Genomic DNA, 24,354 nt, shown 5'->3' on the forward strand with positions numbered 1-24,354 from the left:
TCAACTAAAGTTTTTAAGGATCATAAATCAGGTTCAAAACCAACTTCTTGAGAAAAGGGATACTAGAGCTCTAGCCTCCTTAATAACAAGGCTAGAGAAAGTAATAGTAGACTACTTGAGTCTATTCTACTTATTACCACATGTGTCACCTCAAAGAAGCTTTTGGTGACTCTATCAATAGTGATCGGGTTTTTTCCTTTCTAAGATTGATTATTACGGATTTTACGGTGGGACATGCAACCCTCAAAGTTCCTTCAAGTCAAGTGGCTAAATATAAGAAAGTATTTTCTTACAATCAACATATTTTTATATCATTTAAGTTTAACACTCTTGACTTCCTAGCACTAGAGGTTGGTGGTCTTCTAAAAGGAGTACAAAGGATCATGTATAGCAATGTTGTCCCATATGTTTGTGAATATTGTGTTTAAATGGATTGATTTTACAATCTAAAAAAAAGTTAGCGACACAGTTTGTTGCTCGTTTGTCTTCTATTCCTCTATAATTCATTGTGAATATCGTTATACATTGAATTTATTCAATCTTGATTATAAATTAATCCAATTATTCTCATAAAAAATACTAGTGCATTTTTAAGAGTGTACTTCATGCGAACCAATATTCTGTTGTAATAAAATAGTCATAAAAAACTAAACTTATATTTAAATAAAGTGAAAATGATTTTTTTTGGTAAAAAAAAAAGTGAAAATGATTAATTCTACTTTAAGTTCACCAAATATTAACCTTTTTTTTTTTAATGAAATATGAAAATAATCATACATATTCTTTGGAAATTCCTTCGAAAATCTAACAAATTGGGAGAAAATACAACGAATTTCCCTCCTATCTAATATCTATAGATAGATTTCGACAATAAACTGTTCATATACATTAAAATAAATTTCAACTTTTTTTTTATCGTCAAATTAAAAATCCATGCACGGTATTTTCTTTCAAATAAACAAAAACTAATTGATTCCTATGTGTACCCAAGAAGTGTTCCTCCCAAAACCATGCCGATTATTCTTTTCCATCAAACCAAAGTACTGAATAGTTAACTGGGGGGGTCCTTTTTTCACCTAAGAAAAAAGTTATCGTGGAGTCCATTTTCTTTTACTAAATAAAAACAAAAGGTATTGATATTGGGGTCCAACATAAATGATGATAAGGATATGCACAAAAACTTTTTTCCAGATATATAGCAATTAAGAAATGAGCACCTTAAAAAGATTAGGATAATTTCCTTTTATTATTAAATAAATAATTTGTGCCCCATATGATATGAATAACCCTTCCGGACAGTGGAAGGTACATAACTTTATACGAATAGCACTAAAAGCAACACGTTGCATGTCTTTTACCATGAACGTACGTTTAGCCCAACATTCCAAAATAAGTACGGAAAAAAATTTGTGGACGCTACTTTCTCTCGTCTCGTCTATGTTAACAAAAAATCTAAGATTTCAAAAGCGCATGTTGAGGTGCACAAAATTTGGTGGTTTATGTATACTTTTCAACGAATGTTAGAGGAAGGAAAAGTAGCCAACACTTGGAAAAAAACAAGTTGAAATTACTTAGAAGCTTCTAACACAAAAATTTGGCCATGTTGATTTAAATTGGTTTGTCTTGAGCATTAATTTTCAATTTCATCAAAGACAAATTAGAAGAAGGACCACGCTTATATAGATCTTTTTCTTTTTTTTTTTGGAAAAAAAAATCTTGAAGTTATTATTTGAGTTATTTTATCAAATGTTTTAGTTTGTATATACGGTTAATGTAAAAAAAAAAATTACACTATCAAATATCAATCATATGTTTGATCATTACAAACATTTTCTTCAATTACAATTACTTTAAAAATCATGCGTAATATTCGTTATAATTTGACGGTATAAAAAAAAATATTTTACATTGCGTCAAAATTTAACTCTACCAAATTAGTAGCAACATTTATTCTGTGACTATAAGCTCATGCACTTATATAAGTTGAAATTTGACTCGAAGGAGTCGCCAAATTGTTCACCTACCTCAAATTTTTAATAGCAAGACTTTTCCAATAAGTGGAAGAAAAAAAGACTTTGACAAAATAAATGTATAAAACAATGAATAGAAAATGTCTGACTTCAAAAAAACAAAAGGAAAATGTCTAGCAATTGATTAAATCATACTTGTTTACCCCCCACGCCAATTCAATTGAATTCCAAAGATCCTTATAAAATAATTGACTTCCAAAGAGTCTCCTCAAAATAATTATAAAATTATTTATTCAGATGCTGACTTAGTCATCATTTATTTATTTTGGTTAATAGACTTGGTCCTTTAAACTGCGTCTGGGTTTAATTTCGTGTAAGTTAGTCGGCAATGACAATGGAGTGTACAAAGGTGTTCAAATTAATCCTGCATAACTCTTGAAAGATAATTTATCAAAAAAGGAAGAAGTGGCATTTTATTTGTCTGGCATTATTCTCTAAATTCTTGAATTCCTAGCAAAAAAAAAAAATCATTGAAAGACAACAACCAAATGCATAGATGAAAAACTAATGTACTCTTTGACAGATCCGAGGACAACCGGGACTTGATCATTGAAGCAAATCACTAAAAGATTGAAGCTTTAGAAAATCTTTCTATTTAACAAGTTTCTTAACAACTTAGATGCCCCTAAATAACAATATACTCAATGATGTCTATAATTCATTCTGCTAAATCACTTCTGAGCAAACCTCCTCACTTTGCATGGATATTGGTACAAGGCAACAAAACTTCCATGATCAAATATATGTCACTACCAGCAAATCTGAATATTCTGGGAGCCCGTCCATCGAAAACACATTCCAAAGTGAAGCTTGGAATTTTCCATTATTAGAAGATTAGAAGCAAAGCTGGTATGATCCAACTTAAAAGCTGATCCTGTGTCCTATCTGAACAAAGGTCAGTCCATCAATTTTGGGGCGCTAATCTCTTTTCATCCCTGTATATATTTATTAGCAAAATAAGAAAATATTAGACAGGGTTACATTACTCAATATTTTTAAACATGAATGCAGGAGGGAATATACACCAAGGTGAACAAAGACCTACAACTTTTTGTATTTAAGTTCTTTCAAAACAAAACAAAAAAACATTTTGTATTCAAGTGTGAAATATAACACACTCAGAAGATTAGCCGCATTTCAAAAGCACTTACATTAATTATTTCAAAAGGGAGCCTCTAGTGATTCATCCCATACTTCTGCACTTCCATTAGATACATCTTCCACATCTTCTTCCATTGAAAGCCTAATATATTCTCTATGAGCAAATCGATCCCACTCTGTTAATGTTGGATTCTCACGTTCCTATTCAAACAAGACAATTGTACCAATTACCACAGAAGTCACCAATAATGGTCAACCATACTTAAGAATACAATAATTAACAAACATTGTATGCACCTGACGAATCAAAAATGGGTCACGAGTTTCAAACGCCATGAACTTGTTGAGATTAAACAGGATGTTGAAAACACTTCCTGAGAGTTTACTACCTTTCAGGTCACGCAGAGTTACATAGCTATCATCCTGCCGAGCATAAAATTTCAATATGAAATTGGAAAATGTCAGATAGCAGAAACGACACGATGTAAATGAAATAAGTTTGGGATATGCCATATGATCGAAGAGCCAGTCAAGAATGAAGAGGCAAACCTCTGGTCCAATCATGTCAATTATCTGGCACAAGATATCCTCAAAAAGCACAGGCTCTTGGGCCATGCACTCCATCCGATGCAATTGCTCCTCATAAAAAAATTGCAGTTCATTCCTTGTCAGAACCCCATTTGCATCCAAATCTATGCACTTGAACCTAATCGAGACGAGTTTACATCAGCTCATACATTGATGATTTTAGAAAGTTTAGGAAAACTTGTGGTTGCCTTTTTCGGAAAAAGGCAACCACAAAGTCAACTATCCAAGTTTTCCAAATTGCACGCTTAGTAGTGAACTTTGGAAATGGAGAAGGAAGTGAAAATGTAAAGCATTTCATTATCACTCTTTAATCCCTACACAATGTTTGGTTGGGGGGAAATGGAGGGGGATTTGCAGAGGAGAGGTGAAGCTTATAAAATTTTAAATGTATGATTAATTTAACACTGAATGTTCCTTAGAAAGAAAAATATAAACATGCATAAATTTACATCAAACAAATCCTTAGATTTGGAACTGCACATCAACTAGTCTGATAACTCCTTTCAGAAGGAAAAAAAAAACAACAGACAAATGAAATGAATAAAGAACGGGAAATAAATACCAATATTCAAGACTTGGTTCAGATGATTTGTCCTCCTCTGACAGTATGAAGTAAACAAAATCTTCATATCCCATCTTTCCCTCAACCTTACTGGTAAACTTTCTCGGGACCTGAGATAATATTGAAGCAAGTCAAAATCTGAATCTTCAATAAATAATGTGATAAATCATAAAAAAAAAAAAAATGTATGGAGAGTGAACCAAACACTTCTTGTATTTAGAAAGTGAAGGGATGTAGGGTTTGTGGCTAAAGACAGAAGAAACATGTAGTTCTCACAAACCTGGGAAAATATTCTGTCAACAATTCGATAGGTAAGTGCGTGGTTACCATATCTGATAAGGTTCTCTTTGTCTATCAAGAAATCATGATCTGTATCCAGCTCCCAAAACTTGCAGTAGATAACATAAAAATGCTCATACGAGAAGTACCTGCAAACAATCATTATGAAAAGTAAAATCGATCAATGCACTTCGGTAATAATTGTTTTGGATGAAAAAGACGCTGTCATTATGTGTGAAGTTAAGAATAATGATAGTATATCTACCTCAAAACCTTATTGATATCTTCCTCTTCATCAGCATGTTGCATTGCATCAATTATATTTCCACGCTTAAGCTCCCTCAGAGTCATACGACCATTTCCGGTTCTATTAATGTAATAATAGATTCTGTACACTACAGTTTCAGCTGTACCATTGGAAAAACAATTTAAGAATATTGCACCCAGTAAACAAAATAAAAAAATTTACACCAGAAACCAGACTTTGCATAGATTTCATTTCAACAATTGACTTTAATGAGGAATTCTCCTAAACTTAAGATGCATGAAGAGTTTTTCAATGCATAAAAATATATGCAAATAATCGCAATTATCAGCAACAACAGTAAATACAAAACTATATGCAAAAAACATATAATGGCATTCAACGGATAATTTATATTTATTGGTTAGTAATTAATTGAAAATTTAACGTCAAAAATGGAAAACATCTAAAAAACAAAAGAAGTGACATGATGTATCACTTCTCTGCAAGGCCTTTTTGTATAAACTGGTTGTGCTAATGAAATATGAAACGAACATACAAAGCAAGATTTGTTTCAGATGGGCCTGATTAGAGAAAGCTTTGTCATGCAATAACAAATACATGTTGTAGAACCTCAGATGATGGTGACAACATATTGGTGAGACTGGTATAGATGTAAAAACACAAGTTGGAATCGTTTTAGCTTGTAAAGATGAACAAAAAATGGATCTAGCACAAAAGTGGATCACTGATATGGGAAAACAGCAAGTAAGCTGTTCAAGAACACATCGCTTTAAAATGAGATTTTAACAAAAATAACTAGCAATCAGTACAGCTGCAGCCAATGCTGCCCACTATTTACGATTGGCAAACAGCTAGTTACTTCTGCTAGTATCTCATTGGAAAAAATAGAATGTTTGAAATAAGTAAATGATAAGCAGATTCCTAGACTATTCCTCTAAATGTATCCGAGTCTTTCATTAAATTCAAGTATTTGGAAATTGGCAAAAGCAATAGATTAAAAATAAAATTAAAAAAATTCTTTCTGGGAGAAACTAAAGAAACACATGCAAGAAAATAACTGAAAATTTTTAGCTGAGTTCAAAATCTCATTATACAAAATTATGCATTTTTTAGACTTCAGGAAATAAATTATGAATCCGAAAGTGAAGATTACTTTTGTCCAACGAACATTAGATCAATGAAATGTGCCTCCAAATCCAATGTCACACTTTTTCATTTTGAATCGCTGACATAAGATGCCAAACAGAATTTTAGAAAAATATCCCGTGTGTTGGTAACTATTTGTCCCATTTCTTCTTTAGATAATTTGTGTTCAATATTTATACAATCTTATCCAGTTACTCCAACTTATTTTGGCTGCAGCTATCCTTATTTGTAATAAACACAGAATTGATTTTTACCTAATATTATTAACAAGGAATGTATCACAAAAATACCGTCTACAGTCACAAAGGGACTGCATCCAGGTATGTCTCAAGGAAACTGATGATCAGTAAAAGTGAAATAAAAACTCCTCAAGGAAAACAAGGTTTCTAAGGAACTAAGTATTGCAAGAATGTAAACTCATTTACATCAATCGAAAATCACAAACCATATCTTTCTTGAAACTCAGGCGTGCTCTGCAGAAACTCCAGGCCCGGATGACTAGCTAAAAGCTCACGTAGGACAGGTTTAAAATCATCCTGAAATGTAGTACAATATTGTCCTAATGTAAGAGAGATGGGCACTGATCTATATCAAAGATAATGAAATCAATAGACAGGGCCCAAAATAATAGGTCATCATAGAATGTATCAGGGCCTGAATAAATTATATGTTTTGATAAATTGACTAGAGTTGAGAGCACTTTTTGGAGTAGTAGAAGGTAATTAAATGAAAAACCAAAGAAATAGAATAATTAAGGAGAAAAAAAAAAAACCTGAGTTAGGTAATTCAGCTGTGGTTGCTTTAAAATTGTGAATATTTGAGTAGCTAAATCCATTGTCAACAGGTTGCCATTAATCCAATAATCAATAAATGCTTCCCTGCAGGAACATTAAATCACATATTTAAGCAAAAAGAAATACTAGGAAATAAAAATTACAAGGCAGAAGACTATTCAACAAAAGTTTTCTGCACCAACAGGAAAAAGGGAATGTTTTATTCAGAAAAAGATAAAGTATTTGAACATGATGTACTTCCAAATATGAGTAGGATGCCTAGAAATATAGAGTCCAACTAAGATTGCAATCCATTAAGGAAACTTATAGTTTAGTTCCAAGAACGACAACATGCACCGTTTCAACAAATCAATGTGTAATTATTTTAACAGGTAACCCCTATAGTTAGTTAACTAGGTTTAGCAGGTTAGAGGGTTAGTGTGATGTATATAAATAAGATGAATGGGAGAAGAGAGGATATCTTGTCATTTGAAAGAGAGTTCAGTTTGGCATAACATATGCAGATCCTAGAAGCTGTGCAATATCTTAATAGTCAGGGAGTTGATCCCATTTCTTTTTAATAAAAATACCAATTCATATCAATTGGTACCAAAGCTCCGATCTTGGACCGATGAGTCACGTGTACCGACAAGTTCAGAAGTTTGTCAGAGTCGACAAGAATGAAGGATGCCATTATTGACATTCTTAGAGAATAGAGGGAGCTTGCAAGTATCAGAGGAGAACTCAAGGAGAAACATTTACAAAGAATGGGTAAAAAAGAGAGGCTACTAAGAGGTTGTTCTCTCTCATTTGGTCCCTATGTTGGGTTGGCTCAGTCCAAGTGCAACTTGGTGGAGTTTTTGAAGGAAAGTCTTAAGTGATTTCAATTTGTGCGGCAAAATAAAAAGGAAAGATGAAGGTCTAAGAATCAAGAACCAGAACCTGAACCATGGTGATGAAGGGGAGACTGTTAAAGGGGAAGCAAGAACAAAGAAGGAAACAAAGCTGGTATTAAATACAGTGCAGGAAGAACTTCATCAACATGTAGTAGACAAGACACAACAGTTGTACAAAGTACAAATTAAAAAGCTGCCCCAATGGGCCACATGAGGCAAGAACAAAAGTGGAAGATGAGAGAAGAAGAGAGTTTCAAATGTCATCGTCTGAAAACCAAATGGAGGGAAAATGGTTTGGGAAGGATGATTGAGGATGGAGGAAGCTGACAGTCATAGAAGTTAAGATCTCAACCTGTGCAACCAACCCATTGCGTCCACCGAACCCACTAGACTTAAATTCTGTCATAGTGGGGGTAGATCATAAACAATAGCCGGGGTTTCGGACTCAGGCACCGGTCCACGACATTCACAGATTGGCTGAAGCAGACAGTTTCTTGGGTTAAATAAAAATGCCACTTGACTGGTTTCCAATTCAACTAGTTGAACGAGGTGATCTGGTTTTCAAAACTCTGAACTAGGGAGTTGATCCCTTTTCTATCGAATAAAAATACTAATTCCTATTAATGGATTCCATATTAGGAGCCGCTTCTTCCCTTCAACTTGGTCAATCCTTTTTAATTTTTGGCTCTTCCTTCTTTAAGCATTGGACATACAGTGTCAAAATCTATGCCATACACATCAATACAAGGAATAAACAATACTAATCATTAAAGAAGATTTAGAAAATACATTATAGGTCTAGTAAAACTAAACTCAGTTCTGAAAATGCTATCAATCAGCATTGAAGATAATGAATCGTTGAAGAACTTATAGGCTTGCGACATTATTCATGTGGTAATAGAGAATTCAATAAACCAAAGAATCACAATGATAATAACTCATTCAAACACAATTCTGGTTGTACATTGAGAATCTTTTTTTTTTTTTTTTTAAAAGAATAGAACAAAGTAGAGTAAATGGATAATGTCAATAAGAAGCCAAGCAAAGAGACAACTTTCTGTTTGATTCACTCGTGAAAGAAAGTCCAAAATCATCCTTTTACAAAAACAAATACTGCAATAATCAAGACTCCGGAGCTCAGTTGTGGAAAAAAATTTCTGAATGATTCACAAAAATTGTGATGCCTCCAGCATCTAGACCAAAAACTTAGAAGTACCCAAAAGCCCAAACAAGGATCACCATCCATGACACAAAAGTGTTAAAAGTTGTGTCTAGAAAAATAAAGCACTCACCTTGTCACAACACCGGCTCCGCTGTCAATTTTTCTGAAAAGAGAAGTTGAAAAAAAGGATGGCAGCTTGCATACTTCCTTAGTAATTGATTTGAATTCTGACATACCAAGAAAACAATTAAAACAATTCTCAGAACTAGCTGTTACAACGCTTTATTGCATTAGAATGTGATTTTTATACAGATCACCACTTTTTGAGTACAGCTAAATCTAAAATCAGTAATTTTTGCTCAACTTAAAGAGGGGAAGGTGCATGATTCTAAACTTACTTAGAATAAATTTTCTTAATTATTTAGAAAACTGTAATATGAGACTTGTTTAAAATCATCTTTCCCAGGTTGCAACAAACTGGCTCTGCAGGCTATAAACTAGGTATATGTGTGATATCTTACCATGCACCTGTAGTCCATCCAAGTGATCACGAAATAACTGGTCGGTTCTAAACAAGCATTGTTCTTTTAGATCATTTGGAGGTGGCCGTCCGTGTTGAAAGAAAAACTGCAGTTGGGAAAATATCTATGTTGTAAGCATAACATAACATAACAAGAATAGAGAGAGGAAGAAAAAAACAGACACGCGCTGAACAGCAGACCAGGTATAAGAGAAAAGTGTCGTTGAATAAAGTACTGGGAGAACTGAACAGTAGTCTTTAAAATTTCATCGGGTGGTTGGTGTCTTTCTACTTTGGAAGGTTTCATATGATTAGGTAATACTAACAAGCTTAAGCAAAACAACAAGGCAAAACTTTTGTGTAATATACACACACAGTCTAAGCAATTCTTTGGCACATTTGGTTTTAGTGCAAAATGCTCGTATAAATAAATGTTTCGCTCAACTTGCTAGGGGTCTAAAGGATAGGGTTTTATAAGGCCATCCATGCATTGGCGTTCTTCAGATTCATGTCCTTGGAAAAGTTGTCACATCATAGATGCAATGATGTTGGTCAACTTGGCTGCAATTGTTTTCTTCCTCACTGACGTACTTTTCTTTTTCGGTTTTGGAGAATATTTCAAATAAACTTTACCATACGTAAAAAAAAAAAAAAAATCAGATTTGTTGAACCTGAGGTATCACTTCTTTAATTGGCTCACTGACAACTTTCAAAGGAGAACCCAAGTTAGAAGGGCCAGCTCTCTGTTTAACAATGCGAGGGGAACCGGATGAACTTCTTGGTGAAAGAGGCGGAGCAGTTCCAGCAGGAAACATGGAAGGCAAAGAATTAGTTGCAGCATTTGGGCTAGAGCAACTCCCGGGAACATTCAAAGGAGCACCTGACTTAGCGTCATTGAGCAATGATGTTACCTACACAATTAACAAGGGAAGAATTAAAACGGGATCCCAAATCCATATGCTATATTTTGTAGAGTATTCAAAAAGAGCAACTTAAATAAGGAAACCCAAAAAAAGGCACACATGGTATGGCATTGTAACCCATCAAATCAGCATTACATTTCAAGTATCACCAGGAGCTCACTCATTTACACGACTCGCGAGTAGGCATGATTTACAAGAATTGGCGGCGGCAATCCTCAGAAGAGCAAGAACTATAACAGATGAAACTAACTACTACTTAATATGCTTAAGATAAAAGCAGACTCACATAGAAGTCATAATTCTCACTAAGTTTTTCAAGTGCTATAAAAATCTCTAATATCTGATTAGCAAATTTTGAGCTGATGTGGCAACAGCATTCCATGTTGACATTACTATTCTATCGATTACGGATAAATGTTATTTGTTAGTTTTTTTTTTCTTTCCGAAAACCACGAAATCGTTATCACCCTCCCCCATATGTCCCTCCCCCAAACAACCTAATCATCTTATCACTCTCGTTACTGTTGTGTCAATTAGTTAATTTAATGTAAAAATGATGCATCTTTCCCACAAACCTTAATTAACTAAATTCTAAACAATCATTTCTTAATAACCACAATTAATATCTCACCACTTTCAGCATCACCGACAATTTCTAATCAATTCATTCTTCATGCACACACATGCATGTATAAAAATAAAATCTAAGAAATAAAAAACGCAATGCAGCAATATGAAAGTTTGAAAATTGAATGAAACATTACCAATCGATTGCTTTCGGGAAGAGACAACCACTGTTCGAAAAGCTTCTCAACAAAATTGAGATTAGCTTTGAGAGACAAAGTGGAAAACTCAGGTAGCTGCAACAATTCGACGTCCAACGACGCCGCATCAGTAACGACCTCCATACTCATCTAAACCAATCTCTCATTCAAATACCAAAAAGCACGAAACTCAAAAATGAATCTTGAATTTGATAAAACAAAAATTCCTTTTTTCTTTTTATAACACTGAAACAAGGTGAATTTCAATGCACAGAAATCGAAGCTGCGTAATTGAAATGGAATAAAAGAAATGCGGTTGAGATTTGGAGGTGGAGATTGAGCACGGAACCCTAGATCTTAATAAAGAATAATAAATGAATTAGCAGTATATAATTTACATAGTATGGTAGGAATCGATAGAAGATTATTGTTGGGATGAAAATTGTGCAGAGATGCACGCGATTTTGGAGGGAGGGAGGGAAGAAGAAGAAGAAGGTGGAAATAATTGAGATCGAAGAGAAAAAAGAGAAAGAGAGACTTTTGCAGCTTTTCTACTATACTTTTTAATTTTGTAAAAATGTTTTAGCTAATTTAAATTCAATGGATAATACTTCACTTTGTTATATCTCTATCATTGATTAATATTAAATACTTGAACCCCTTCAACATTTGAGTTAGGATTCATGTATATGAAAATACATTTGTTGAAACAGATCACTTCTTAAATGGATTTCATTTACTTGGAGTAGATTAGTTTACATAGTTGTGCGCCAATAATGTTTCGGTATATTAATTTATTTAGTTACGCGTGGATAATATTTTCGGTTTTATAAAAGATCTCATCTTTTTTTAGACAAAATTACTTTCATCGTTCTTAATTTCAAATAACGATTACTTTCATTATTCTTAATTTCAAATAACGATTTGGTTATTTGTATTTTTTAATATCATTTTCGTCATTTTGATCAATTTGTATATGAAATTTAGTGATTCAAATTTATGGTTTTATTTCTATACGAGCTCTTAGTGTCTAAATATATGGTCTTTCATTCATGTTTTCAAAAATCATATGGAAACATATCAAATGGCAACAATGACATAAAAAAATAAAGGACGAAATTGTTATGTAAAATTAAGTTAATGATTTATTTCAAATATTCGTCCCATTGGTCCCATTATCATGTGGAAGATTTGGTGTTCTCGAAACAAATGTACCGTTGAGGATATTAAGCATTATGTCCAACAAATTGGCACTCAAGTGTTATCATATCTGCATCATATCTTGAAAACTTTTGCTCATCCTACCTCTCTTCGTGTTCAGCAACCTGCACATATTGTCGGTTGACAACGACCTAGTATGGATACACCTAAGTTGACTTAAAAACAAAGATTAGAAGTTGTGACCAAAAACATCTAGGGATCAGAACTTGTTGAAAATTTTAGAGAGACTAAATTAAATTCGAAATATTAACATGTACTAAACTTAAGTTTAAAGCTTTAAGTTTAACGTATGTAGCGGATCATTCCTTCTAGTTTTTTTAGTTTCAAATTTATCATATATGTTAGTACAAATGAACATTTTAGTCCTTTAATTTTTGTAATGAATTGGTTCATTTTTTCATCCAACTTTGTTAAAAAAAATGTTTAACAATCGTTTAACATTGAGGTGAAAGGTCTAAAAAGTGTTAATGATACCAAACATGATTACTTACATACATTTTATTCTTCTTGTTTTCCAATTTGAATATAATTTTACATATAAGGATTTCATCGACAATATTAAAAATCACGTAATCAATCGATTTTGTTTCAAACTAAAACCGAATAATACACGTATAAATCCTAATTGGTTTCTCAAAGATTTAACATTGTCGTATTCTCGTAGCTGATTGATTAAATTATTTTCGGTCATATGGTTGGGATTTTTTTGTTGTAATAAATTAGGGATTTGTTTACTTTTTGATTGATTAATTAATTAGGGATTTGGACCAATAAAATAAAACAAGGTCTCAATTCATTTGTGATTGGATTGAATTCATGCCCAGCTGCACTAACTAGTTCCAGTCCCTTATCCATCCATCCATCCATCCATCCATTATGGGATACATTTTCTGTTGATCGATGAATCCATAACCGACAACATTATCAATGACAACCTTTTCAACCGAATTCCTCTCACACACACTCAACTTCAGAATCCACACTTCACGCCATTCAAAACCCAACACAATCATCATCGCTTCCTCAATTCCATTCCTAAACGAAGCCAACAACAACAAACGAAGAAGAACAACAACAACAAACAACAAACAACAACAACAACAAATCCGCGTCAATGAAACAAGACCTACAAAACACGACCAAGACTACAATTTCCGAGACACCAATTTCATGAAAACCTTAAACAGATCATTCAAATCAGCTAAGTACGATGAATCTTTATACTTTCTTCAACACATGGTTAATCGTGGTTATAAACCTGATGTTATTCTTTGTACTAAATTGATCAAGGGTTTTTTTAATTTGAAAAAGATCGAAAAAGCCATTCAGGTTATGGAGATTCTTGAAAAACACGGTGAGCCTGATGTTTTTGCTTATAATGCAGTTATAAGTGGCTTTTGTAAAGCTGATAGAGTTGATCATGCTAGTAAGGTGCTTGATAGAATGAAAAAGAGAGGTTTTGAGCCTGATGTTGTTACTTATAATATTTTAATTGGAAATTTTTGTGGAAGAGGGAGGCTTGATTTGGCTTTAAGGGTTATGGATCAGTTGTTGAAGGATAATTGTAAACCGACGGTTATAACTTATACGATATTGATTGAAGCAACGATTACTCAAGGTGGTATTGATGAGGCGATGAAGCTTCTGGATGAGATGTTGTCGAGAGGGTTGAGACCGGATATGTATACGTATAATGTTGTTGTGAATGGTATGTGTAAAGAAGGGATGTTGGATAGAGCTTTTGAGTTTCTTAGTGGGATAAGTAAGAAGGGTTGTGTTGCTGGTGTGAGTACTTATAATATTTTGTTGAGGGATCTTTTGAATGAAGGGAAATGGGAATATGGGGAGAAGTTGATGTCTGATATGCTTGATAAGGGTTGTGAGCCGAATCCTGTAACGTATAGCACGTTGATTACTGCGTTATGTCGTGATGGAAAAATTGACGAGGCAAAGAATGTGTTGAAGGTTATGAAGGAGAAAGGGCTGGCTCCTGATGGTTATAGTTATGATCCATTAATTTCTGCTCTTTGTAGAGAAGGAAAAGTGGATTTGGCTATTGAGTTTTTGGATGACATGATATCAGGTGGTCATTTGCCTGATATTCTTAGCTATAACTCAATCCTGGCATCTTTGTGTAAGAATGGAAATGCTGACGAGGCTTTGAATATCTTTGAGAAGCTTGGTGAAGTGGGTTGTCCTCCAAATGCAGGTTCATATAATACATTGTTTGGTGCGTTGTGGAGTAGTGGCGATAAAATTAGAGCGTTAGGGATGATTTTGGAGATGTTAAGTAATGGCATTGATCCTGATGAGATCACTTATAATTCACTTATATCTTGTTTGTGCAGAGATGGATTCGTGGATCAGGCAATTGAGTTGTTGATTGATATGTTTGAGAGTCAAAAGTGCCAGCCGACGGTTATTAGTTACAATACTGTTCTTCTTGGATTGTGCAAATTGCAAAGAATCGTAGATGCTATTGAGGTGCTGGCTGCTATGGTTAACAAAGGATGTCTGCCAAATGAAACCACTTACACACTGTTGATCCAAGGGATTGGTTTTGCTGGATGGCGATATGACGCGATGGAGCTGGCTAACTTACTTGTTAATATGGATGCAATTTCAGAAGATTCGTTCAAACGTTTTCGAAAAATATTTCCAGTGTTTGACGCGCACAAAGAGCTTGCCTTATCATCAGAATGAACTAACTTGTTGCTCCCGATTTGTTGTTTAAAAGGTTGTTTCAAGTTCAGACAAATATCAAACTGATATTTACTTTTGACAAACACGTTATTAATACGTTGTCTCAAATTTGCATAGAGGTTGTTGTTACTCAGTCACTTGGAAAAATTGTACACCACAGAAATGAAATATTATAACTTTTTTTTGAACCGAAAATATCATAACTTGAAAGCATATGGTTTAGATTTATTCAATTGTTTAAAGAGATCAACTTTTATCTATGATGCATTGGTACCGGTATGTAGGAACAATACGGCCAATTTTAAAAATGAAGTTACGGGTACGTTGATATAAAGTATATAAAAAAAATCAATGAGGAATCAAAAACTGAGATGCTAGTTAAGAATTAGGGTTCCTCTGTAAATTGTATACAAAATCTCACTTTTTTTCATTGCTAAGGATTTTCTTCTAGTTAAGGATTAGTTCAATTAAGCCCAAAAAATGTGTAAAGGTCAATATGTTACGTAAAAAGAGGACAAATTATACTATATATAGATGAACTTAGAAATACCAAAACCAAACATAAGCACAACAAACATGTCAACTTACAAAACCGGAGTTAATTAAGAATCTGCAAACATGGAAATTAAATCGACATTACAGATAGTCAAATAACCAGCAATGAAGACATGTATGTCAACTTCCATAGTCAAAATTTTACCCAGAGCCAAGTTCTGATTCCTGATACTATTGAACATTGCAATACATAGGTGGGTGCCCATCCAAACAAGCTTTCCTGACATTGACAAAGGCACAGTAAAATCAGCAACCTTAAACATGCAAGTTACAATGTTATTTCTAGTTTTCAAAGAGGAAAGAGAAAAATAGAGATACCATGATAATTATGATACATTACATAAAAGAAAAAATAACTACAAGAACACCTGATAAAAAATCACAAGGTAGCAGGTAACGATCATTATAACGCAATTTTTGTTTGTAGAATAAAAAATTAGTTCCACCAAAAATAAAATGAACTAGAAGCACAAAACTTGAAGACTTGGTCATTACTATTACACATTTTTTAGTTCGAATAATTACAGAAGTCGCTGCACTAAAATAACAATAACATGAAACAAGGAGTTATAAGGTGAATGGTTGGTTTGAAGAAAGAGACACGGGGTTGATGTGATAAAGCGGTCATTATGAGTTCAATTCTCCCGTTAAATAACACAAACTAGTAAACATTGTTGTTAACATAAACAATAACATGAAACATAAAAAAAAAAGTAAATGCAAAAGCACGCGACATTTGTACGTCTTATAAAGTTTATTATCTTTGTACGACTTGTACAGGTACCGCGTTTCAATAAATTTTGCTGATTCAAAAAAAAAAAAAACATTTGTTGAGGTAGTCATCATTTAACTTGAACATGTAGGTACAGCTCTCACAATCAAGAAATTGGATAAAACCCATCTAAATAGGAGAGGATCAGAATCACACATTTATAATCAAACAAAAAGAATGAAAAGAATCACCTGATAGGAATGTATAATTTGTACACGGCCAGAAGAAGTATTGAGTTTGGCCAATCTAAGCATGAGCTCCTACTATCAGACGTCCGTCTTTTAGAATCTTCAACTCAATCAACCTCCGATGCAAATCATTAGCCTCTTTTACCATACCCTCATTAGCAACAGACTTAAGTAAAGTATAATATATTTTCTCATCTGGCTTGCATTGAGCTTTTACCATCAAGTCTAGAGCTTGAATCGCAATATCAAGCTTCTTTTGCTCACAAAGTCCTAGGATAATACATTTATAAGCATAACCTTTAATCTTTTGTCCTATCCTATGCATCACTTTCAATATCTCCACTGCTTCTTCGAATTGATATACCTGGCAAAGACCCCATATCAAAGTACTGTGGGTAATATAATCAGGATCAATTCCTTTTTCCACCATTTCCCCGTACATTTCTTTTGCTGATTTTATAGATCTCATTCTAGCCAACCCATCGATTGCTATGTTATAAGTCACCAATCCAGGAGAACAGCTAGTACCAGACAAAGAGTGAAGTAATTGAATGCTCTCGTCGATAAATCCTTCTTTACATAAAGCATTAAGAAGGGTATTGTAAGTTACAATGTCTGGTGAACAATTCTCAGAAACCATTTTGATGTATAAGCTTATGGAATGATCTAGAAATCCAGATTTACATAAACTATTCAACAAAATATTGTAAGTCACAAGTGTAGGTGAAATGGAAGTCTCATTCATAATCTTCAAAATATCATCAACTACATCGGAATACCCATGGAGACTAAGAGAGTGGATGAGGATATTGTATGTCACAACATTTGGTTGCATCCCACGAGATAGAAGATTGGAAATAACCAAAGCAGTCTCTTTATAATTTCCTTGTTTAGAACTAAAACTTACAAGAGAATTGTACATAGCGATATCGGGACAAAAACCTTCCCTTGCCATATCTTCCAATACTTCAAGGGCTCGAGAAGCCCCGCAATGTTTGCAAACCAGTTCAATAAGCAAGGCGTAGGTAATCAAATAAGGAGGGAACCCTTTTCTCAACTGATCCTTCCAAAAACTAACAGCCAAATTGGGATCTCCTTTATCAAATATGCAACGAATTATAGTATTATAAGTTTTTGCATCTGGTATGCAACCACTTAAGCTCATACCTTCAAGAAATTCAAGAGCAGATTTTAAATGGCCTCTTTTACAAAGGCTTCCAATAATCGCATTGAATGTAATCGTATCAGGAACACCACCAGACATAACCATCATATTCATGATTTTGCAAGCTTTGTCTACCTGACCAATTCTGATTAAACCTCGAATCAAATTTGTGCAAGAAGGGAAATGAGGTATTTGACTCATACGTGCCATAACCTCGACCAATCTTGCTGCAGCCGTTAACTTCCCTCTACTGCAGAGACTCTGAAGAATCTTATTGTTGGTCAATTCACTGTTTCTGACAAACTGTCCCTCTGCTGACAAAGTTGAAGAGTTGAGAGACGTGACTGAATCCACTAGTTCACTAGATTCTACCCTTTTGCCGGTATAACTTTCAAATCCCCGATCTTCATGATCAACTTCATCAACTCTATCACTTAAAACAGTTCTACACCGCAATCCTTTCCAAGACGAGCAACATCTATAATCACGGAAAGGAATTTGGTGCAATGTATAGATTTTTTTCCTTAAACTAAAAACACAAGTCCCCTTATTGTTACAATGATTGAAAGAGTGAAAGTTGAAACCCTTGTTTTGGAAAGATGTCGCATAACTCATCTTTATTGTTGAGATATACTGATTGGAGTCTCTCAAGCTGCAAAGATAGGATATATTTATTTAGAATCTCAAGTCCAAAAACATTTCTAATCAGCATGCATTTAGATATATACCTAGCTCGATTAAGACCAAAACACAGATATGTGACAATGTAATTTTGACCTTATCCTAAAAACAAAAAAACAAGTTCAAAATAAGACGTATGTTTGTTGCTACAAATGTATGAAGCAAGGACACTCTTTGGACGTGTGTGTGTCCGACACCAACACATATAATTACACTAAATTGTGTGATTTTCCCAAATTGTTAGTGGTGTCCGCGTGTCAGTGTTAGTGTTGTGTCTGGTGTACGTGCTTCATTTACCATCTATCCAATGAAGGAAAAGATTTAAAATATTATGAGAATCAATGATACCTAACTTTTGGAAAATATATATAAATCCCAAGGCCCCTTGTAAGACCCTAACGATAAGTATAATAATAACAAAGACACGAGAAATACCGAAATACAAATCTAAATACAATTAGAAAATAGTTTCAGGAAAGACCTGGACGGAGTTTCTCGGTGGCGGTGGTGGGCAACTGCGTTGAGTTGGGGTACGACTTCAGCCTCTTTCTGCTAAAGCGGCAGCCGCTTCATTTGGTTTTTGTAAATGGAACGGAACTGCTCAGTTTTTGTGTTTATTTATTGTTGAATTTTGCTAAATGGGCCCTTCAAATACAAATAGATTTGACTTTTTGTTTTTCTTGAATTCAAATAGGTTTGTAAGTGACCGGTTAGTCTCACATCGATTATAAATGAGTTAAGTGTTCAAGTGCAAGTAATTAATCCCTCTTTTAATGTCCTATAATATTGGCCCTTTGTTACTCTTGGCATTTTACCGGACTCTCCAACAAGTGGTATTAGAGTTCTATTTTGGTTTAGTCAATGAGTGAGTGGTAAATCCTACATCAAGTATGAATGTGTTCAATGTTGGATATATAAGAGAAGTAACTCATATACCTAGTGATTTAAGATTTGTGTGAAGATGTGGTGTCTCCCTCTCTTGTGGTGCACGAGCATTGATTCGTAGTTGCTCCATGCGTTCTCCCGGGTGCTCCAATCAGTGGCGGATCTTGAGTAAATTTGTAGGGGGTACCAAAATTGTATGTAATATAAATTAAATAGTTTCATGAAGAAACAGTGAGTAACCAACAGTCCAGTGGTTGTTCAATTTTGATTATGGTCTAAAAAACGACAGAGGCAGGACTCGAACCAGTGCAATTTCGCTGAAAGTATGGCACCCCCACCACTGCAACCAAGGGAAATTTGTGTTATAACTATCCCTAATATCATATATATAGCAATCTTGGGGGGTGCCATGGCACCTGGGGGTCTCCAAAGAGATCCGCCCCTGGCTCCAATACCTAAGATAAAGATTTTGTGTGAAGATGGGATATCTCTCATATGGTGGAGGAGCTTTGGCTCGTATTATGGAAAAACACAAATCATGAATAAAATAGGACATTAAAAACTTACAAAGTGAATAGACTAGAACATGAATATGAAGATCAATGATCACCATTACTATGAAAAAAATTAGATTGTGATCGTGACAAGAGATTTGAAATGATCTATATACTATTTATTAAAATTGATGCCAAATGAATTTCCATTTTTGCCCCTAGGAGGGGCAATTTGGTAATTTTATAATTCATGGCTTTGGTTGAGTGCCAACTCACCAATGGCCTATGAATTTCCATTTTTTCCCCTAACCAATTTTTTTAATTATTTTTTAATTTTTATATTTTTAAAAACTTTTAAATATTTTCCAATTTTTATATTTTTAACTATTATCCAATTTTTTCTCCCAAATTCAGTTGCTTCTACACTGCCGTTGTGGGAGATTAAGATACCGTTTGACCCAGATTTTTTTTCAACTTCTTTACATTTTTAAGGAGAAGTTAGGCCAAATACAATATCAATTAAGTACTTACTAAAAAAGGTACATTTTTTAATGCATAAAATTGAATGGAATGAGCTTTTGCCAAAAGTTGTTGAATGTTACTTCAAAAAACAACTTCTCGACAATTTATTTCACAAGCATCTCTCTTCAATTCACGTTGGGAACCTTTTCTTTTATTTTTTACGTTGGGAACCTTTTCTTTTATTTTTTTAATATTATATTTCAATATGTTTTTTCTTCCATTTAATTATTTTTTGAACCATTCCATTTAATTTTTTTTAAGGAGGTTCCATTTAATTTTATTACCTTTTTTTCAAAGGAATTTTATTATCTTTTTATCACGTATATATTTAATTTCAATATCGTTTAATCATCACAACATCAAAAATATTTTTATTCACGATGTCATTTAATGATACCAAATATTTTTATTTTCTTTCTTCAACCTCGCAAATACACACACACACGTTAGCGTTTAGAGTAATATTTTATGTGTGTATGTTTTTTTGTTATGCTAATGCGTATAATTTTGTTGGGTGCTGCATAATGCGTATGAGAAATCAATTTCAAGTCTCAGGGATTGCTTCTTTCTGATGAAGGGATTAGCTATGTCACACATTTTGGCATGGATGAGATAGTGGTGTACGTAATGGAATCAAAATTGCTAAGGAGTTCGGATTTTTGGTTCCAACCAAGATTAGGCTCAACTACGAACGCATCAAGAATACTTATAAGCTAACACAACTAGGAGCAATTCACATTCCAAATGTTTTCCCCATGCGAGTTAAAGAAGAACCTATTGAGATTATTTCAGACGATGAGGCTGACACTGAACAAACAAATGGTAATGAAGAAGCCAAAACTGAAAGAGAGATTCAGCCAAATGCACGTGCTGTCAACAATCTGCAAAGAACTGATGCGGTGCGTTATCATCACTTTCAGAAGAATGTGTCAGCAGCTTTGGCTTCCATTGAAAGACCCCAAGCCTTGGTATGTAAAAAGGTATTCTTAATAAATCTAGCATCATCTACTATTATGAAATAAATATTTCAATCTTCTAAGAATAACAAATAACACATAGATAGGTAGCAAAAAAAATAGTCTATATTATTATGATTTTCTCCAATATATTTCTATATATTCTACAAAAAATAAAGCTATGCAAACTTGCTAACTATCAAAAAATGCAGACAAATGTAGCAAATGAATAAAGCAATTCAAAAGAGATAACATACCTCATATCCTCTCCTACATTAGATTTAGAAGTTATCATAACTGTAATATATTAGCGCCTCATTGCATCAGCCTTAAAGAAGTAGTTTCTGCTCAAGCTATCTATGTGCATTTACACTCTCATACCTCACAAATATTTTTATTCACGCTGTCATTTAATGATCACAAATATTTTTATTTTCTTTCTTCAACCTCGCGAACATATACACACACACACATTAACGTTTAGAGTAATATTTTATGTCCGTCTGTCTGTTTTTTTTGTTACGCTAATGCATACAATTTTTTTTAGTGTTGCTTGGTTGAGTGCTACCTCACCGATTATTTTTCCAATCTGTCTCAAGTTAGGCCAATTGCTAAGTTTATAAACTTAGTCAAGGTCTGCTTTTTTTTATGCACAAACATGCTTTGAGTTTTTTTACGCACAAATAAAAAATATATATTGCATTATTCTTTATTTCATGTGCATAATTTGTGTTAGGATACATACTGCATCACTATTTGGAAAACAACTAAATTCAATCCTAACCAGTTTGGATGGTATTATGACAGTTGCACCAAATGTTTGAAGACATCAATGTCTAATGGTGCTAACTATAGATGCACATGCGAAAGTGATGCTTAATTTCCATTTGTTTCAACAATGTTAATTGGTCAACGGGGTACATATAAAAGTTGGATTATAAAAGTTGAGGACAATAAAAGTTAAGGTTCCTTTAAAAGGTTATACTTTGTTCAGTCACTTGGATTCAACCTTTTTTGAAAGAGTGTATCAGTAATTATGAGTATAGATACTAGATATTGCAACTGATTTGTGTTGGTTTGTATTGACAATTATATTCCTTAACAAGAAGAATCTAGAACCAATTGGTGATTGATCCAAAAACAGTAGGCAATGAGTGCGCCACTAATACTCTTGCAAAAACACAACGAGCTAATTTTGTTCATCCATTTATTCTTACCTATCTTAGTCTCAATTGATTAGCAATTTACTCAATTTCTTGCAATCTCTAATTTGTATTGTTGAAAATGTCATTTTCCATGCAACAACATGTGATTAATCATATGTACCGAATTTGTTGCCTCTGACTGTGTCTCTGCATCCTTTCACAACAATAATCGACTAAAATTATGTTATTAGTGCAAACACAAGTTTGTGAGGTGTTGCAATATGGCCTGGTGATGAGTTGCTTTGTTTTTATGTAGGGTTTTCAATGTCGAGGGATTATAATTATATCAGGGATTTGAACAAGGACTCCGACATTTGGAAAATCGGTTTTAGGCTGTGTGAGAGTTAACTTAAAATCAGGATCTGCAGAAGCAACGTGGCACAATGGAAGGGCAACGTGGCACGATGGAGGTTTCAGTTTTTTTAGGCAAGTCACTGGAAATTTCGTGGCACGATGGTGCGTTGACAACAAATAACAGAAACGTATTTTCTGGTGCAGATTTGTTCCAAATTTTAAGCAAAACTTTTACTATAAATATAGGCCTTGTATCAGACTATTGAGAGAGAGATAGAGGGGCTGAAACAAGGGTTTAGAAAGGCAACAACAAATCTAGGGTTTGTGTAGAGTTTGTCTCTTTGGAACAAACACTAGGGTTTGAGGGTTGATTCACCTTGGGAAACACTATTAGGATTGAGTCTCTTGGTTACGGGAAGAGGCTGGGATTTGGGTAGAATTAGGCGGGAGACTTATTCTTGTAATCCATCTCTTTTGTAACGTTACTCATCATATAGTGAAACGGAGGGCTGCTCTCTCCCCCAGACTAGGTCAATTTGGACCGAACTGGGTCAACAAATTCTTTTGTGTTCTCTTCTTCTTTTCTCTCGCTGTTGTTTTCTACTTTTGGCTTGTGATTATAACTGTTCTATTCACTTTGATTTTGGTTGCTTAATTATCCCTTGCTCCACACATCAAGTTGTTATTGGTGTGGTTTTCTCATCGGAATCCGCAACAGGCTGCTTGAGTCGTGGACTATCATTGGAAGTAATGGAAATCAGCATGTGAAACTCATTATCGGCGATGCAAAGGTTAGAAGGATTTGGCCGCAGTTGTTGCAAAATCTTTTATGGTTTATTTACGTTGTTTGATGTTGTGCATTTGGATTTACCTCTGCATCTTTGTTTTGTTCATGGGTTTAGGGTGATCGAATTCATGTCATAACTCGGTTTAGAGACTTTGAGCTTTGGAAGTCATTGATCGAAGACCCTCAATTGCTACAAGACAATTCTTCTTCCTTCTCAAAGTTGGTGTCGAAATTTTTGAGAAGATCATCCCAAAGTAATTGCAAGAAAAGATAAGAGCATGAGGACAAACAGAAGGAATAGCATAGCGGCAGCAGTAGCAGACAATCAGACAGTTATTGTACATAGCTAAAAAAGTTAGGCCTAATTCTGAGTTTAATTAGTTTTGGCAATGGATTGCAACTCAAGCAATCCTGACTCATTACATTAACAACTCAAAGTTGAAGGTCAAGTAGATTGAATGCTCCTGATCAATATGTCTTAATTGATGTTTTGATTTCACAAGTTAAATGAGTTTCTAATATAACTACGATTTTCCTTTTCAAATTATATTCATCACACAATTAGTGATTGTTTCCATAGTTTCTATACTGGTTCCATTCAAAAAATTTAATGTTAGTGAAAACTCCTTTAAAGTTACATTAGTCATCATATATATAACTTGTGCACTGAATGTACATAGACTTGTGCATTATATTCAGTGAATGAAGTCTTATTGTATATATGCCACCAACAAAATACTCTGTAACTAAATGTCAATCTCTGGAATATAATAGCAGGCAACTTTTCTTCAAAAAAAATAGCAGACAACTTAGAATTTGTAAGTTAACATCTTAATCTTTTATTTTTACTATGAACTCTATGCTTGAGTTTTTTTTTCCTACTTCTTTCTGGAGTTACTCAAAGTAAGTTTTTC

The 24,354-nt window shown here is 33.9% G+C and overlaps 3 protein-coding genes and 2 long non-coding RNA genes across 7 annotated transcripts; 3 read left to right on the plus strand and 2 right to left on the minus strand.

Annotated features, from left to right (window-relative positions):
* Positions 1-2,500: 2,500 nt before the first annotated feature.
* LOC146957050 (putative serine/threonine protein phosphatase 2A regulatory subunit B''delta) lies at positions 2,501-11,577 on the minus strand. Its single transcript, XM_085733804.1, has 13 exons — positions 11,013-11,577; positions 9,997-10,236; positions 9,327-9,432; positions 8,936-9,032; positions 6,747-6,852; positions 6,420-6,510; positions 4,826-4,967; positions 4,562-4,709; positions 4,282-4,391; positions 3,681-3,837; positions 3,429-3,554; positions 3,182-3,332; positions 2,501-2,965 (listed from the first exon to the last, which is right to left on the minus strand). The coding sequence occupies exons 1-12, from the start codon at positions 11,160-11,162 to the stop codon at positions 3,192-3,194; spliced, it is 1,614 nt and encodes a 537-aa protein (XP_085589930.1). The 5' UTR covers positions 11,163-11,577; the 3' UTR covers positions 2,501-2,965; positions 3,182-3,191.
* Positions 11,578-13,032: 1,455 nt separating this feature from the next.
* LOC146957051 (Pentatricopeptide repeat (PPR-like) superfamily protein) lies at positions 13,033-15,131 on the plus strand. Its single transcript, XM_085733795.1, has one exon. The coding sequence runs from the start codon at positions 13,161-13,163 to the stop codon at positions 14,934-14,936; it is 1,776 nt and encodes a 591-aa protein (XP_085589921.1). The 5' UTR covers positions 13,033-13,160; the 3' UTR covers positions 14,937-15,131.
* A 343-nt stretch (positions 15,132-15,474) lies between these two features.
* Positions 15,475-18,885, minus strand: LOC146957052 (Pentatricopeptide repeat (PPR) superfamily protein). Of its 3 annotated transcripts, none has more exons than XR_015021994.1 (3): positions 18,779-18,885; positions 16,455-18,268; positions 15,475-15,711 (listed from the first exon to the last, which is right to left on the minus strand). XR_015021994.1 is itself a non-coding variant. In XM_085733813.1 (3 exons), the coding sequence occupies exon 2, from the start codon at positions 18,229-18,231 to the stop codon at positions 16,510-16,512; it is 1,722 nt and encodes a 573-aa protein (XP_085589939.1). In that variant the 5' UTR covers positions 18,232-18,268; positions 18,779-18,885; the 3' UTR covers positions 15,475-15,711; positions 16,479-16,509. The 3 variants fall into 3 exon arrangements, 1 of the variants encoding a protein (XP_085589939.1); XR_015021996.1 differs by lacking the exon at positions 18,779-18,885 and adding an exon at positions 18,345-18,660; XM_085733813.1 differs by having other exon boundaries at positions 16,479-18,268.
* Positions 18,886-20,828: 1,943 nt separating this feature from the next.
* Positions 20,829-22,701, plus strand: LOC146957053 (uncharacterized). The gene is made up of 2 exons (XR_015022000.1): positions 20,829-21,166; positions 22,616-22,701. It is a non-coding gene; the product is annotated as an uncharacterized LOC146957053 (long non-coding RNA).
* Positions 22,702-23,369: 668 nt separating this feature from the next.
* Positions 23,370-24,261, plus strand: LOC146957054 (uncharacterized). Its single transcript, XR_015022004.1, has 2 exons — positions 23,370-23,444; positions 23,556-24,261. It is a non-coding gene; the product is annotated as an uncharacterized LOC146957054 (long non-coding RNA).
* Positions 24,262-24,354: the final 93 nt, after the last annotated feature.

Source organism: Medicago sativa, chromosome 1 (assembly GCF_051527215.1).
Source record: "Medicago sativa cultivar Bolivia chromosome 1, Bolivia_mono, whole genome shotgun sequence".
Classification (NCBI taxonomy): Eukaryota; Viridiplantae; Streptophyta; class Magnoliopsida; order Fabales; family Fabaceae; genus Medicago; species Medicago sativa.